This window comes from Pelodiscus sinensis, chromosome 7 (genome assembly GCF_049634645.1).
Source record: "Pelodiscus sinensis isolate JC-2024 chromosome 7, ASM4963464v1, whole genome shotgun sequence".
Lineage (NCBI taxonomy): Eukaryota > Metazoa > Chordata > Testudines > Trionychidae > Pelodiscus > Pelodiscus sinensis.
The window spans coordinates 75,935,544-75,951,032 of NC_134717.1; the positions used below are offsets into that span (position 1 = coordinate 75,935,544).

At 47.6% G+C, this 15,489-nt stretch overlaps 1 protein-coding gene across 1 annotated transcript; it reads right to left on the reverse strand.

Moving 5' to 3' along the window:
- Window positions 1-4,725: 4,725 nt before the first annotated feature.
- On the reverse strand, window positions 4,726-15,080 carry METTL21A (methyltransferase 21A, HSPA lysine). Its single transcript, XM_075934368.1, has 4 exons — window positions 14,960-15,080; window positions 12,929-13,105; window positions 11,072-11,183; window positions 4,726-7,939 (listed from the first exon to the last, which is right to left on the reverse strand). The coding sequence occupies exons 2-4, from the start codon at window positions 13,085-13,087 to the stop codon at window positions 7,542-7,544; spliced, it is 669 nt and encodes a 222-aa protein (XP_075790483.1). The 5' UTR covers window positions 13,088-13,105; window positions 14,960-15,080; the 3' UTR covers window positions 4,726-7,541.
- Between the last annotated feature and the right edge of the window lie 409 nt (window positions 15,081-15,489).

Here is a 15,489-nt window from a genome sequence, read left to right on the forward strand (position 1 = left end):
GTTCCTGATGGTGCCGGACCATCAGGAGTGTCGGACCATCAGATGCCGGACCATCGGAGTTTTACTGTAGTTTAGAATTAACTGTTTTTGATCATCTGTTACACTTACAGCACTTAGCTGCTAAATTGATTGATTGAATTGCCTTTTTCTTTTTACTCTGCATTAATTTGCATTTTCTTTTTGTCCACCAACTTTCTCAGACTTCTGGATGGGACCAAAATGCCATTAATTCTTCCACCAGGAGACTTTTATGGAGCCTGTATTCTCTTTTGTTATTGGTTGCTCATCAGTGCAACTTAATTTATAAAAAAAAGCAGGTCCTCTTAGCAACTAATGAAACCATGGATGTCCGGTTCCAGACAAACTGTAAAACGCAGCTCTATTCTTAAGAGCCACTCTGTGCAAGTGGCATTGTTAGGGTCCTTTGTTGTCATTTCTTTATTTGATGCCCATATCAAATAAATCCAGCTTACAATGGGGGGTGGGATTCCTTTTGTTAAGTTCAAGCTGCGATCTAAAATGAAATTGCTTTTTTGCATCTCACAATCAGAAATAGCAATTGTGTAGGACAAACTGAAATCTGATGAGGTTCAAGAAGGACAAGTTAGAGTCCTGCATTTGGTATGGAAGAATTAATTATGTTTCAAGTTAATTATGAAAAATTACAGCTGACTAATAAGAAACGCAGGTATTGTGAGGACTATTTGTCATTTGGATTCACAAGCAATGGAAATGAAGATGGTCCAGGTGCCCAGTGTGTACTGTGCAACAAAACATTATCTAATAGTTGTTTAGTACCTGCTACATTGCGAAGACATTTTGAAACAAATCATCCAGAATACAAAGATAAAGACATTCGTTTTTTTAAGCAGAAGCTTCAATCGCTTGAAAAAAGTAAACTCTTCATGTCAAAAATTGCCAAAGCTGATAATGAAAATGCAACAGAGGCATCTTACAAAGTAAGCTATCATATATCGCTCGCCCGAGAAGCACACACTATTGGGGAATCACTCGTAAAACCATGTGCAAAAGATATTGTAATGTGTATGTTGGATCAGGAGTCTAGTAAAAAAGCTGAGGCTGTGCCACTATCAAACAATACTGTCACACGTCGTATTCACGATCTTGCTGCTGACATCGAGAAGGAGCTTATTTTTCGGTTGCATTTATGTGCTGCATATGCATTACAATTAGACGAGTCCATTGACGTTGCAGGTCTTGCAGTTCTGCTTGTATTTGTCCATTATGATTTTAATAGGTCTATTGAAGAAGACTTACTTTTATGTGAATTTTTGCAGACCAATACAACTGGTGAGAATATATTCAATTGTATCAATAACGTTATAAAAACACATCAAATAAGCTGGGAAAAATGTGTTGATGTGTGCAGTGATGGTGCCAAAGCAATGGTAGGAACAGTGGCTGGCGATGTAACACGAATAAAAAATGTAGCACCAAACTGCACCAGCAGTCACTGCATTCTCCACAGACACGCTCTGGTAGTTAAGAATATTTCTCCCTCTCTTAAAAATGTGTTGGACAAAGCAGTACAGATTATTAATTATATAAAAACTCGACCATTACAATCAAGAGCGTTCAAAATTATGTGTGAAGATATGGGTCGTCAGCACATAGCCCTGCTTCTATATACAGACGTCAGGTGGCTATCACGAGGCAAAGTGCTGGTTAGATTATTTGAGTTGCATCATGAGCTCTCCACATATCTGATGGATCACAAATTCCAACTGTCTGATCGTTTAACAAATTTTTTGTGGTTATCGAGAGTTGCGTATCTTGCAGACATCTTTACAAAACTAAATGAAGTAAATCTGTCGCTGCTAGGAAAGAATGTAAATATTTTTAATGCGAAAGACAAAATTTTGTCATTGTCACGGAAGGTACAGTTTTGGATCTCGTCTGTAGGACAAAATAATTTGGATTGTCTACCAACCCTGAATGATTTCCTTGAAGAAAATGAATGCAAACTTGATGAAGATATTCACAGTAACATTGCAGATCATCGCCGCAATTTATACACGAACATCATTAAGTATTTTCCAACCATCAATGACAACAATAACTGAATTTGAAATATATTAAATTTAACAGAAAAGCCAGTCAGTTTTTCTACACAAGATTATGAAAACCTAATTGAAATCGCTTCAGACGACCAATTAATACAAACATTTAGGCTGTGTCTAGACTGGCAAGTTTTTCCGCAAAATCATCTGCTTTTGCAGAAAAACTTGCCAGCTCTCTACACTGGCCGCTTGAATTTCCGCAAAAGCACTGACGATCTCATGTAAGATTGTCAGTGCTTTTGCGGAAATACTATGCTGCTCCCGTTCGGGCAAAAGTCTTTTTCCGAAAAACTTTTGCACAAAAGGGCCAGTGTAGACAGCAGAGATTTGTATATATATTTGGTTGTCTTTGTTCTTGGTTGGTGCCTTGTCAGTGTTGAATTATTTAAATAAATCTGTTTATTGTTCACCTTCCTTTATGACTGGTGCTGTGACTGTTCCGACCCCACCTACTTCGAATGGACATGAGCAACCACTCGAAGAAGAAAAGAACGGTTACTTACCTGTAACTGTTGTTCTTCGAGATGTGTTGCTCGTGTCCATTCGACTCCCACCCTACCTCCCCTTCATCGGAGTATCCGGCAAGAAGGAACTGAGGTGGGGCAGCGCCGGCAGGGGTACTTATGCCCCGCCATGGCGACGCCACTCCAGGGGGCACCCCGCCGGCGCTACGGGTACCGCTGGGGAAAATGCTCCGGAAGACATGGTGCACGCGGTGCGCACACCTACTTCGAATGGACATGAGCAACACACCTCGAAGAACAAGTTACAGATAAGTAACCGTTCTTTTCTCGAATTATGCAGCAATGAAAACGAAATACAGAAATCGACTGAATGCTGTGCCAGATATGCGAATCCAACTTTCCAGTATTAAACCAAATATAAAAAGAATTTGCCAAGAAAAGAAGAAAAACCACTTTTCGCATTGAAAACTGTGAATATAATTAATATTATTTGATAGCTTTATTTTTGGTATATATTTAATATGATTTTTGTTTTAAAATATGTTGAATTTAAATGAATGGTGATCTCATGACCATATTTAGCATCTTCTTACTACCAATTGTGGTGTACTAGTAGCTTACTCCCCAGTCTGTGTGTTTGGGTGGGTTGGTTTTTTTTTTTTTTGCTCGACAAACTTACGGCTGCCATACAGATAATGGTACGGGGAGCAGGGCAAGCAGGAGCGGAGGTGTGATTCCCTGGACGAGGCAGGAGAGGCAGAGAGATGCCTGTACTGGTGCCTGAGATGGGGAGATGCAGCAGCCAGAAACGGGGAGGGCAGTCTACGAGGAGACCGGCGTGGGGATCGGAGTGCCGGCAGAGGAGAGGACCGTGCCGGGGAGAAGAAGCGGGAGCGGGAGCAGCTGCGGCGGCGTGGAGAATGGGGAGCAGCAGGGCTCCGGGGTAGCTGAGTTGTGGCATGTGCTGATGCGCTAGCCGCTGAGTTGGTCGGCTCCTGGTGCGGCGGGGCAGGAGCGATCGGCAGTGTGCCCGCCACGGAACGGGTCAGCGCCGTGCAGTTCAGCACCGCGCGGTGACTCGGGGCCGGTGCCGTGGTCGGGTCCGAGGTCGCTCTCGGCGCCGGCTCAACACTCGGCGCCGGAGGAGGAAGAAGCGGCTGCGCTGATGCAGACTGAGGAGCCGGTGTCTTTGAAGACTCCCGTGGCTGCGCCGAGGCAGGGGGACGTGGCTTTACATTGCCTGACGTCCCAGGTGTCTCTGCCTGGCTCTCCCTGCCATTAAAGGCAGCTGGCAGGGACCTTGCTGGGGACAGGCTCATTCTCTTCTGGAGTCCCGCAGTGGGGGAGGAAGCCCGGCGCTTATGAGGCTGCTGATTGGTCAGCCTGCCGCGGTTGTTCAAAGAGGAGCATACGGAGGCGCCTCTCCCTATCCTCCCTGGCTCCAGAGGTGAGCCTTGAGCAGTGGGTACACTTTGGGGGGATGTGAGACTCCCCCAGGCAGCGAATACACTCGGCATGGCCGTCCGAGGCTGGCAGTGCCTCCTGGCAGGAGCCGCATTTTTTAAAGCTTGTCCCAACGTTTGCCGGCAGCCTGCTGCTTTTTATGTTGTGTTTTTTGAACAGTAGGTGGTTGTTAAGGCTGATAGCCTGGTAATGGCTCTGGCCAGCTATCTTTGTTCTTTTTATCTTAACAGTCTGTCTTTTTTTTTTTTTTAAGGTGAAGGGAGCTCTATACGGAGAAGCTGACAGGAGAACAGCTGAGAGGTGGGAGGTAAGTGGTCTTCGCTTTCACTCCCCATAGTTCTTTATTTGTCCTTCCCCTCTTGAAAGAAACTTTTTTTTTTTTTTACTTTATGGGGAAAAGAGGGGGGAGAGGGAGGAAAAGGACATTTTATATACAAAGGGAGAACTAGAAGCCGTCTAGCTCTGTGGAGTGAGGAGAGCGGTTACAAGCATCTGCAGCCTGCGACGGTGAAGAGGAACTGGCGGAGGGGTGGGACTGCGCGACAGAAAGAGCGCGAAAGCCGCGAGCCCGCGGCACATGCGTGGTCCAGCCAGACGCTGCTAACGACAAGTCTCCATCTGCGGCGCCGGGGCAAGCCCAGCACCCATAGTGGAGCACCCACGGGGACATCCCCAAAGAAGAAAAACCACTTTTTGAAAACTGTGAATATAATGAATATTGTTTGATAGCTTTATTTTTGGTATATATTTCATATGATTTTTGTTTTAAAATATGTTGAATCTAAATGAATGGTGATCTCATGGCCAGATTTAGCATCTTCTTACTACCAATTGTGGTGTACTAGTAGCTCACTCCCCAGTCTGTGTGTTTGGGTGGGTTGGTTTTTTTTTTTTTTTTGCTCAACAAACTTAATCCCTGGCTAGGGGGTTCCTTGAAATTTTTCTGAGTTTAAAAGGGTTCCGTGGTCAAAAAAAATTGGGAAACACCGGTCTAGCAGAAACAAACCAAATTGTGCAGAGGAGAGTAGTGTTACTCCACCTGCTCTGCTTCCCTGCACCATGTGTAGCCCTTCACGACGCAAAGGGAGAGAAGCGTGAAATGCTGCCCTTCCAATTTGGCCATGCATTGCACTTGCTCTGCATGGCTGTTAGCGACTCCGCAGCATGCAGAGAAATGATAAATGGGGCCTTGGGATTGCAACTGGGGACTGCCAATGGAAGATGCTGCTGTTCTGTAGTTCATCGGCTGTACATGATGCTCTAGACTGAACAGCAATTGGGAATGAAAACTGCCACCCATCTCACTTTCTTACCAGAGGGAAGAGCTGAAGTACCTGCCCAGGTCAGTATTCTGCTAAGCTTAGCATAGCTGCTATAGGTCAGTCTCCTGCATTTTGGGAAGTGTACAGGTGGCTTGTTTGCTCTCCTTCAGAGCATAATATGGGGGCACTTCTGCGTTTCAGTGCCTCCATATTTCAACTTTTCATTGCCAGCCTCAGCACAAATACGTGAGTCAGGCAGTTCACCCATATTTTAATGTGCTCAGATCAGAAACTTGTCTTGGAGGGAAGGAAGAGGCTCAAAACCTTTTGTCCTGCTTGGTGTCAAAGTAAGTTTTCCAACAATGAGAAGCAGTGGTAGCATTTTGCCATCCTTGTCATCTATACAAGTGATGTGTCTGCAACTTTGCCATCTGGCTGTTGGGCAGCGATTGTGCTGTACAACTCATGCTGCTCTCTCCTTATTACTTCTTGCTGTTCTCTCCTCTCCACCTGGCTGTGTGCTGTTGCCTTACTCAGGTAACATCACTGCATTTCGGAGAGCGGGAGAGAGACTGAACTGAAGTCAACCATAAATAGATTAATACATAACTCATTTGGCTCCCCTCCTTTGTTAGACGATGTCCCATGGAGGGCCTTTTCCTGGGGAGCCCTCCTGTGGCAGCCCATAGTGGGGGGTCCAAAACTGGATGCAGTATTTGAGAGGTGGCCTCACTAGTGCTGAATAAAGGGGAATAAGCACTTCTCTAGATCTGCTGGCCATGCTCCTACTAATCCAGCCCAATACGCCATTAGCCTTCTTGACTACAAGGGCTCACTGTTGATTCTTATCCAATGTCTCATCCACTGTAATCCCCAGGTCCTTTTCTGCCGAACTGCTGTTTAGCCAGTTGATCCCCAGCCTGTACCAGTGCTTGGGATTCTTCCCTAATTTTTCATAATCAACTGGACCTAGCAGCAGCAACAGCTGCTTGTCATGCTTTTCCCTGATCAACTGAAGATTCATCCTCTGCTGCTGCTCTCCTTTTACCAAGGGACCTAGCAGCACCTACTACGTCCCTTGGAAAAAGCAGAGCGGCAGCGGAGTACGCGGGAGAGGAATCCTGGGTTGACGGGCAGAAGCAGGACAAGCAGCTGTTGCTGCTGCTAAGTCCGGTGATAAAAGCAGTGCGGCAGCAGGGGAAGGGAGGTGTCTGAAAGGGCAGTGGGGAATCAGAGAAGGAGCCAGCGTCTTTGTGCGCTGGGCTCCTCTCTGTCTCTTTATGGGCTGTGGGGAGGGGAGTGTTCGGGTTCTCGCAGAACCCTTACTTTTACTTCGTAGAACCCCAGGGTTCCACGGAGCACCATTTCAGAAACACTGTGTTAGACCAGCTTCTCTGCTACGACCGACCAGAAATCCACTGGCATCGTCCGGGATGCCACTGCCTCCCATTCCTGTTATGAAGCCCAGAGCACCTGAATTCAGTCCCTTTTCTGTTCCACCATAGCGGTGAGGGAAAGTGGACCATTACAACTCTGCCTTCATTGTAGGCTCGGGAAGGAGATGGGCCGAAGTAGGAAAATCTGTGTTGCAAGTTGTCAAATCATTAGTAGAAGCGACATAAAAGCCTTGGGATTCAGTTTAAATGTCAAACGTTCCTGCAGCTGGAAAGCCCTCTTTGCACTGAGATCTAGTATGAAGGCTACTTGTTTATCAAGGGTGGGGATTGTGATCTGAGGCAGCGGATTGGGGTGCAGGGTCAGGGAGGGGTATGAGTGCAGGAGAGGAATCTGGCCCGGGGGAGGTGTGGGGCCTTGGAGGGAGTTTTTTCCATCCATGAACAAAATACTTTTTGTTATGTGCACCAAGGCAAGTGTAGATGTGCACCATCGATAGAAACCCATGCTACTAGCTGGGGCAGCTGCAGGCACTCTGCTAATCAACTGGGCGGCACCTGAATCTCTCCAGGGCGGCCATCCATGCACTCAGCTTACAGGAAACACAGGGCGAGGGAGGGCTTTACAGGCTGCCCTTGCCCCCAGCCCAATCATTGCAGCTCCTATTGGCTGGAACCCTGAGAGCCTGGCTCGGGGTTACAGCAGGGTGGGCCGCAAGCTGGATTAAAAGGCTTGGCAGGCCGCATCCAGCCCATGGCCATATGTGGCCCCCCCCCGGCCAGACGGATCATTCTGAAGTTATGCTCATTAGTACAAGTAGAAATAATGGTAGCAAACCTTTAAGTAGTGTCTGGGATTAGAGAAAAGAAGTGCAGTCAAAAGTCTTCCTTGTGACTGCTCCTCTGTGCTTGGAATATCCGTACATCCCTCCTGGGATCATAGTGGACTTCACGTACAGAAAAACGACTCTTCAGCATCTCCAGGAAGTTCTGATCCCGTGCATAGCGAATCCGACATGATAAGAGAACAACAGTATGTTCTGAGCACAAGTGCTCCAATGTCTGAAGCAGATCCACAAAGGTGTCTTCCAGGTAAATGATGTCTGCACCCAGAATAAAGTCAAACTTTCCTGGAGAGAAGTTCCCCAAGTTTCTTCCCCAAGTCAGTTCCTTTACTACAGCTCTCGGCTGAAGGTCTGGAGGCAAGTTAGCCTGAACATTTGACTTGAGAAATTCCAGTGCTGCTTCCCTGTCCGTGATGGTGACATGAGCTCCTATGTGGCACAAAGAGGGTAAGTCTCAGGACAAGTCATTGATGGCCATTAATACAGCTTTTGGAATTCAATGTTTTAAGGCAGGGGTGGGGAGCCTCTTTGCGGTCGGGGGGAACTGACCCACAGAAAACTCAGTTGGGGCCACACACACAACAGAGAGGCAGAAAAAAAACCCCAAATCCACCCAAACCCTCACTGACCTGGCCCCCAAGTGAGAAGGAAAAAAACCCCTCACTAATGTGGTCCCCAACAGAGAAGCAGGAAAAAAGACAAGTTCCATGAGGGATTGGGGGGAAGCAGTGCTGAGGCTCGGGGCTTACCCCCAGGGCTGTATTAACTCTTCTGGGAGCCCGGGGTAGTGGATTTTGTGGGGCCCCAGTAGGCTCTGGGGTGGTGCCAAGAATCAGGAGTTTAATGTGTAGCAGGGAACAGACTGAGGGGTGTGTGGGAGGGAGGGAGGCAGGGCTGGGAGGTGGGGTCTGGAAGCAGGAGGGTGCAAGAGCAGGCTGGGGTGGGAATGCAGGGCCTGGGTGGGAGAGGGCATGGGAACAGGCCGGGTACAGGGGCTGGGTGGGAGAGGGCATGGGAACAGGCCGGGTACAGGGGCTGGGTGGGAGAGGGCATGGGAACAGGCCGGGTACAGGGGCTGGGTGGGAAGGAAGGTGCAGGTCTAGGTGGGAGGGAGCAGGGCACCTACCTGTGCAGCTTTGAGGGGGACACCAGTGTCTCCGCATGGCTCTGCGTGCTGCAGGGAAGCATTCTCTGCATCACTCCTATGGGCCTGATTTCTGGCTAATGGGGGTGGTGGTGCCTGCAGGGAACATTTTGCTGCCGCAGGCAGAGCCCAGGGGCCCAATCTAGCACACAGTCTGCTTTGATCGGGTCTGGGCTTGACTCACCTGCCTTCCCCTGCCTGCAGCAGCGCAAGCCAGACAGCACTGGCGCTTCAGACACAGCACCTCCCATGCGGCAGGTCTACCACCGCTGGCTTGTGCCACTGAAGGGGGCGGGTTAAGTCCCGAGTCTCGTAGGCCGGGTCAAAGCAAGCCACAGGCCAGCCAGAAATTCCCCAACTCTCTTTTAAGGGAAGCCAACTTCTAATTCCCATTAACAATTAATGAGTTATCCAGTAACAATGGAAACGTTCCCTAAGCTGCTTGATTTTAAGTCAAGTGACACTTGGAATATTTAGTTTTATTCCTGTTAAATGGTAAACGTTAGCACTATCAGTCTAAAAGCATTTCTGGAATACACTGATTTTTAGAAAGACAGAGCCAGTTGCTTTCTAACTTTTTACTAGGGAGCTAGAGCACAAATTGTGCAACATTACAATAAAAATGTCTCGTCTGATGTGTGCTCGGAGTAGCACTTGATTATGCTGTAGCAGATCACCCCTAGGGATCCAGAGAGAGCAGACAGGCATCTGAAGAGCATTGCCCTCATCTTTTTTTAATGGGTGTGAGATTGCATTTGAATCGGTCATAGTTTTAAGCTATCACAGGGTTCAAAAAACCAAAATTGGTGATATTCTCAGAGGATAGGTCCATCGATGGCTATTGGCCATGCTCTGGGTGTCCCTGGCCTCTGCCTGCCAGAAGCTGGGGGTGGACAAGGGCAGCGAGTCACTTGATGAATGCCTATTCTGATCATTCCCTCTGAAGACAGGCTACTGGGCTAGATGGATCAATAGTTTAAGAAATATTTGATTGAATTCCCGTTTTAAGAGGAAGTCTGTCATCGGGCCTAGACGTTCTCTTTACAGGGCCACTTGAATGCAGTCATGTTTAAGTTCAATGAGATGTGATTGGCACAGCAAGTTTAGACACTATGCAGCCTGTATTGGATTACAGAACTGTGCTCAAAGATTACTTAAAACTTAAGAGTTGACACTGGAGCTGGTGTAAACTGTCCGAACTCCACTGACTTCAAAAGCATTAGAGTCACAACACTCCCAGCCCACTTCTACACTGATGTAAATTAGCAGAAGAACTCAGTGGCCTAATGAGGTAAAACTCCCACTGACTCCAAGAGGTAGATTAGGCTACACTAAGTGCTTTTGAGAATCCCAACCATGGGCTCCAATCAAGTCTCCCACCACAGATCCAATTGCAGAATCAAATCCTGTGGCTAAAACAAAGGTAAGAAATAAAAAGGTTAAGATGGGGGGAGTTGCCATAGGTGGCACGTGATGGATTCATTGCCAAATTTGGCCCATTCGCTGGATTATTAGCTTCTCCAGCTTGAACCAGGTACCGAGGGGGAATGCCACATGAACGCTGAGCTGTGCCCGATGGGGGGATGGGTAAATGTATTTTAACACACACAGTGCAGGAATGAGAAGAAGTGAGTTTCCTAGCTGTTGGCTGGGAACTGAAGAAGGAGCCTGTTTTACAATGATCAAATACCAGATGCTTTTCAAATGAAAATCAAACTCATATTAGTTAATGTTAGCAGAACTGAGCGTTTGTCCAGAGTTGTCTGAGTCCTGAAGTGGAGCGGCAAAGGCACACCCGGCTGTTTACTCTGACTCTGCACCTTACTGAACTTTGAAACAAACAATGAGCGGTTACATCAGGAAGCAAAGCCAGGGCTTGAGATACCAAACTTATCACTGGTTGGTTTGACCATCCTCTGACTGACTGTGCCCACCCACAGTAAAAGGAAGGCAGCAGAGCCCAGTGAATGGGACACCAGACTCGATCAGAAGACATGAGCTCTGTCCCTTGCTCTGCCACTGACTGACAGAACTTGGGCATGTGGCTTAATTGCTCTGTGCCTCAGTTTCCCTGCCTGCAAACTAGGATCAATAATGTTTATGCAGGTTTGGAAAGTGCTTTGATGGCTATTGATGGAACTAGCGATGCAAAATGTGAGCCTAAGAGTGCAAGCCCAGCATTTATCCTGTGGGGGTGAAAAGAGAGGAGCAGGGCTCGCTACTACGGCAGCAGTTTCAGAGGATTCCATTATGAAGAACAGAGGCACCGTCACCACCACAGCAAACTCTAACAAGAAAGGAAGATGAGCCACAGAGGAAGCATCACAGTAACTATCAGGGAGCTTGACTTACACAGCAGCCGTGCCACTTAATTTGTGAATTTTATGGCAGCACCAATTTCTTAAAGAAAAACTTACCCAATAATGTGGCCACTATTCCCAGCAAGCCAGTTCCCGCTCCTAGTTCAATCACTGAGCGCCCTTGTAGATCAATACTTCCCATCTCCAGATAAGTACACAGGACTACAGCCTGAATGAAGAGACAAGACTAGTTAAGAGTTGGGTGGAGAGCTCCTTGTAGTGATTCCAGCCCACAGTATTTCTGACTCCAACCCGTAGAGAAGGTTGCAAGAAAGGTCTGGCCAATGAAGCACCTCAAGTTTATAGGCAATAGCTATACTTTGTGTAGAGGCTGACAGCGGGCAGAGACAAATATCCAAACTCTCAATCCTGCAGAGCAGATTAAAATAATGACATGGGACAGTCTCTTTATTAAATCTAAAACACAACAGAAGGAAGTAGAATAAGAAATAGTTGCACTGAGAAAGGAAGAGCAGGATTTTGTTCATGTGAAAATCAATGCAAAATTGTCAAACTATTGAGATGCACAATTATCCTTTATCGTATTTCTCACAACTTTTCAAAATGGTTCAGTGTCATTTTGGTACCCACACTCTTCTATACTGTGTGTGAAGCTCAAGTAGTTGAGTGTAATGGACTAAGAACACTTCTATTTAAGTACAAGTTAAATCCAACATGAGCTATTGTTACAGAAGTTCCCACACCCAAATCATGAATCAGGAAGAGCATCTGCTATAGAAAATTCTGTCTTGGGATTATCAGCCTTGTCCATAGGAGCAGGTGATATCAGTGTTAGCCACTATGTTCCAATTAATGGGAGCAGTTAAATTGCTACATTTGTTATTTATGATCAGAGACAGCCACAATTTACTAGTGAGAGCACAGGATTAGGACCCAGGAACCACTAAATTCTACCACAGACTCCTCCTGTGCTTTGGGGTCTCTAGCTACAACATGACGCTACTTCACTATCGCATCAAGGTGGTGTGGGGATTAGTGGCTGTGCAGTGCTTGGAAGATTAAAAGAGCTATGCAAATGCTACATAGTTTATTAGTAAGATTTGGTAAAAAATGGGAAAACTTTGAAAAATCTTGAAATTTAAAAACTCAGTGCAGAATGGCCCCATTTCCCACAAAGTCTTTAGTGATTTTTTCCCCCAAAATGTTAAACTTTCTATTGCAAATGCTGACATTTTTCATTTACTAAAAAAAGCATTTCCTTAGTGAACACAGAATTTTCAGTACACTAGAAATATAAAAATAAATGATAAAAATATTGAACATTTAGATCAAAGTATCAATTTTAAAAAGTTGTGGAGAATTGTGCAAAATGTAAAGTTTTGATCATGCTGATAATCAGGGCTTGACAAATAATACAATCTATTCGCCCCTGGCAAGTAGATTGTAACCCAGAAGAGTCGGGTTCGGGTGATCTGCGCATGCGCAGATCGCAGGACAGCGCGGTTGGCGAGCGGGGCTTGCCGTGGTTTGGCAAGCCCTGCTGATAATGTACCGTGAAAAATTATTTTTAAGAAAAAAAACACTTTTCAATTGAGGAAAAAAAACTCTCATGCAAAAAAATTGCAGCCAGTTCTCCTAGGCTGCTGGGCATGTCATGTCACCTTCTATAAAATGGGAATAATTATACTGGTTTCCTTTGTAAACAGAGGTGAAAGGAACTTAAATTGCTTACAGGTAGTCTCCTATTGCAATCCCAGTCCCTGCCAGCTCTGTAAATAGGTCCCTGCTGGCTCTTGCTGCAGCTCAGTCAGCTCTTGCCAGAACTTCACACCAGGGCAAACCCCCTTCCTTTTACCTCTGTTAGTAAAGAATTTTGAGGTGCACTACATAAAATCTTAGTATTATTAGGGGCTGGACTTGCAAGAGGTACATTTTTATTTTAATCATACATACCGCGTCCCATACAACTGCTGCCACACCCAGCTGCTTCCAGTTTTGTTTGATTTGGATTGTGTGGTTGGCAAAATGATAGACAGATGAAGATTTATGGAACTTCTGCAATCCCCAAACTGCACTGTCATCATAGGGAACCAACGCCATTTTATTATCCATTTATCAAATTTCTCTCACCTATGGAATAAGGGAGAACAAGTCTATGTGAAACTTCAATGAGAAAAGAACATCTGTTTTGATCTCTGCTCTCAAACTCGTTTGGTTTATTCTAAACAATATGATGGAGATTCCAAATACTTGTGTGGGCCTCAAGAGTTCTCTCGTGGTTCCGCTACAGTTGAAGGGTTTGAAGAGGAAAGCCTGAGGGAAACCCACATGAGACTCTGTTGGCTAGTGGTTAAGGCAATAAATCCTACTTCAAACCCCTTCTCTCCCTCCAATTTTCTTCAAAGATCACCTCTACCAGGCAATCGGGCTTTTACTGATTGGCCCCTTATGTGTTTGAAGGGTGACTAAATGTTATCTGGATCTTTTTGGGTCATATCAACAGATTGTTTTGGGTTCAATCCTTGCTTAAAATTTAAACTATCAGGCCCTTTTTAAGCAGGTTGGGAAGTGGTCTTATTTGGCAATTATTATTCGGTATTATTTACATAATAAACACATTGCCATCATGGTACTGACATATACATTTCTCAGTTCCTTTACATATAAAATAGCCGAGTCCCCATTGACCTCCATGGGCAATGTACCTTGTAAGAACTGATGGGGATAGATGAAGTTGTTTAAACAAATATGTTGCAATGGTAGAAAAAATTGTGTGTGTCTGAAAACTGTAGGTACTGGGGCCACTTATAATTTTTTTTAAAAGGGGTAAAAAAAAAAAAGGTTGAGAAATACCACTCTAAACCATTCCTTTTGGCCTCCCTGTTTCCTTTCTCCTTTGACAAGTTGGGCAGGTAGCAGTTTTGGTAAAAATATATCAGACATGTGCACACAGGGCCCGCTCTACCTCAGCTGGTGCTGGATAATCAGAGCCTCAATTCTAAAGGAGTTGGTATTATGAGGTGATCAATCCCCCCATGTTTTGTTGTGGATTTGCTGGTGTTTTCAATAGGTCACCCACATCTTCCAGTCACAGCAGAGACTTGGGATTAACGTGGCTTTCTCAGCTAAAAGTCTTAGCCATGTTCAGCCGTTGTGATTGTGAACATCTGGCGAGGCAGTCTGCCAAAGGCAAGGCTGGCCTTGAATCTTGGTATCTATGGCTTCAGTTCAAGGGCTTGTGTGAAATGTGGAAGAGCAGCTCAGAGAGACCTCTCTCCTTTCCTTAAAGATAGACTCTCACAGACACCTGAAAGGAAAAGTCCTCCTGGCAGACAGAAAGCCTCACTTGCAGTGTATCCACAGCCTTAGGCCACTGACTGCTTCAAGTACCCTCAAGAACATGAGGGTGATTCTCATGTTGTATGTTAGTTTTATTTATACTCTTTTTCTGAGTGGTATTTTAGCAGGTAAATTAATCTCTTACAGTCACTGACTAGCAAAGGAGGCGTGGGGGGTAATTGCCCCGCTGCTCCCCCCATCATAGCTCCGCTAGCCTGCTCCTCCTCCACCCCCTGGTCTCTGTGCCCCCAGCCCCACTCTCCTCAACAGCAGGCTAGTGCCCGCCCCAAGCTGAAGGGGGTGGAGGAAGACTTGGGACACGCTTCCTCGCTTCCTCCCCGGTCGGGCTCCGCTGTGCAGCAGGTTCGAGGCCCTGTCGGGGGGGACGCGCCCACTTTGCTCCCCCCAGCACATCCCACCTCGCTGTGACTCGGAGCCGGTCCATTAGCCCCCAGGGTCTGGCCGGGGAGCCGGGTCCCCACTCGCGCCCCTAAGCGTGACCAGGGCTGGGCCGAGCCAGGCACCAGCACTGGGGAAGGGGCTGCGAGTGAACCGTGCACGCTGCCCCCCCCCCCCCAGCAGGGGCCGTGCGGCTCCGGCCGCCCCCGCGGGGATTCTCTGCAGCGCCCCGCGCCCGGGACTCACCAGCCAGCTGCTCGCTACAGGCCGCGCCGAGTCCCGGCAGCGCCCGCCCCTTCAGGCGGCGTCCTGCCCGCAGAGCGGGGGGGGGCAGGCTTGCAGCGCAGCCCCGAGCCGGGGGCAGAGCGGGGGGGGAGCCAGGCTTGCAGCGCAGCCCCGAGCCGGGGGCAGAGCGGGGGGGGAGCCAGGCTTGCAGCGCAGCCCCGAGCCGGGGGCAGAGCGGGGGGGGAGCCAGGCTTGCAGCGCAGCCCCGAGCCGGGGCCGGGCCGTGGGAACGCGGCTCTGCCCGCCCTTGGGGCGCCCTGAGGCTGCGTCTGCGTCCCGCCCGCTCCAGGCGCTGGGCAAACGCCGCAGGGAGCCCAGCCTGAGAGCAGGGCAAGGGAGCCAGCCGGGGGGGACCTGCGGGTCTGGCTGCGAGCCAGCCCCTGCTGCAGCTGCTCAGAGACACGCTGAAAGAACGGCATGGATGGGGCCGGAAGCCTCTGAACTGTTCCCTTTGGAGCAGCGGCGAACACCCAGCTCCTAAGGCTCTTGGC

Coding starts and splice junctions, on each gene's coding strand:
- METTL21A (XM_075934368.1), bottom strand. CDS start 13,087: ATGGATAATAAAATGGCGTTGGTTCCCTATGATGACAGTGCAGTTTGG. Junction 11,184..12,928: donor CAGCAGTTGTATGGGACGCG/GTATGTATGATT, acceptor CTCTTCATTCAG/GCTGTAGTCCTGTGTACTTA. Junction 7,940..11,071: donor AATAGTGGCCACATTATTGG/GTAAGTTTTTCT, acceptor TGTGCCACATAG/GAGCTCATGTCACCATCACG.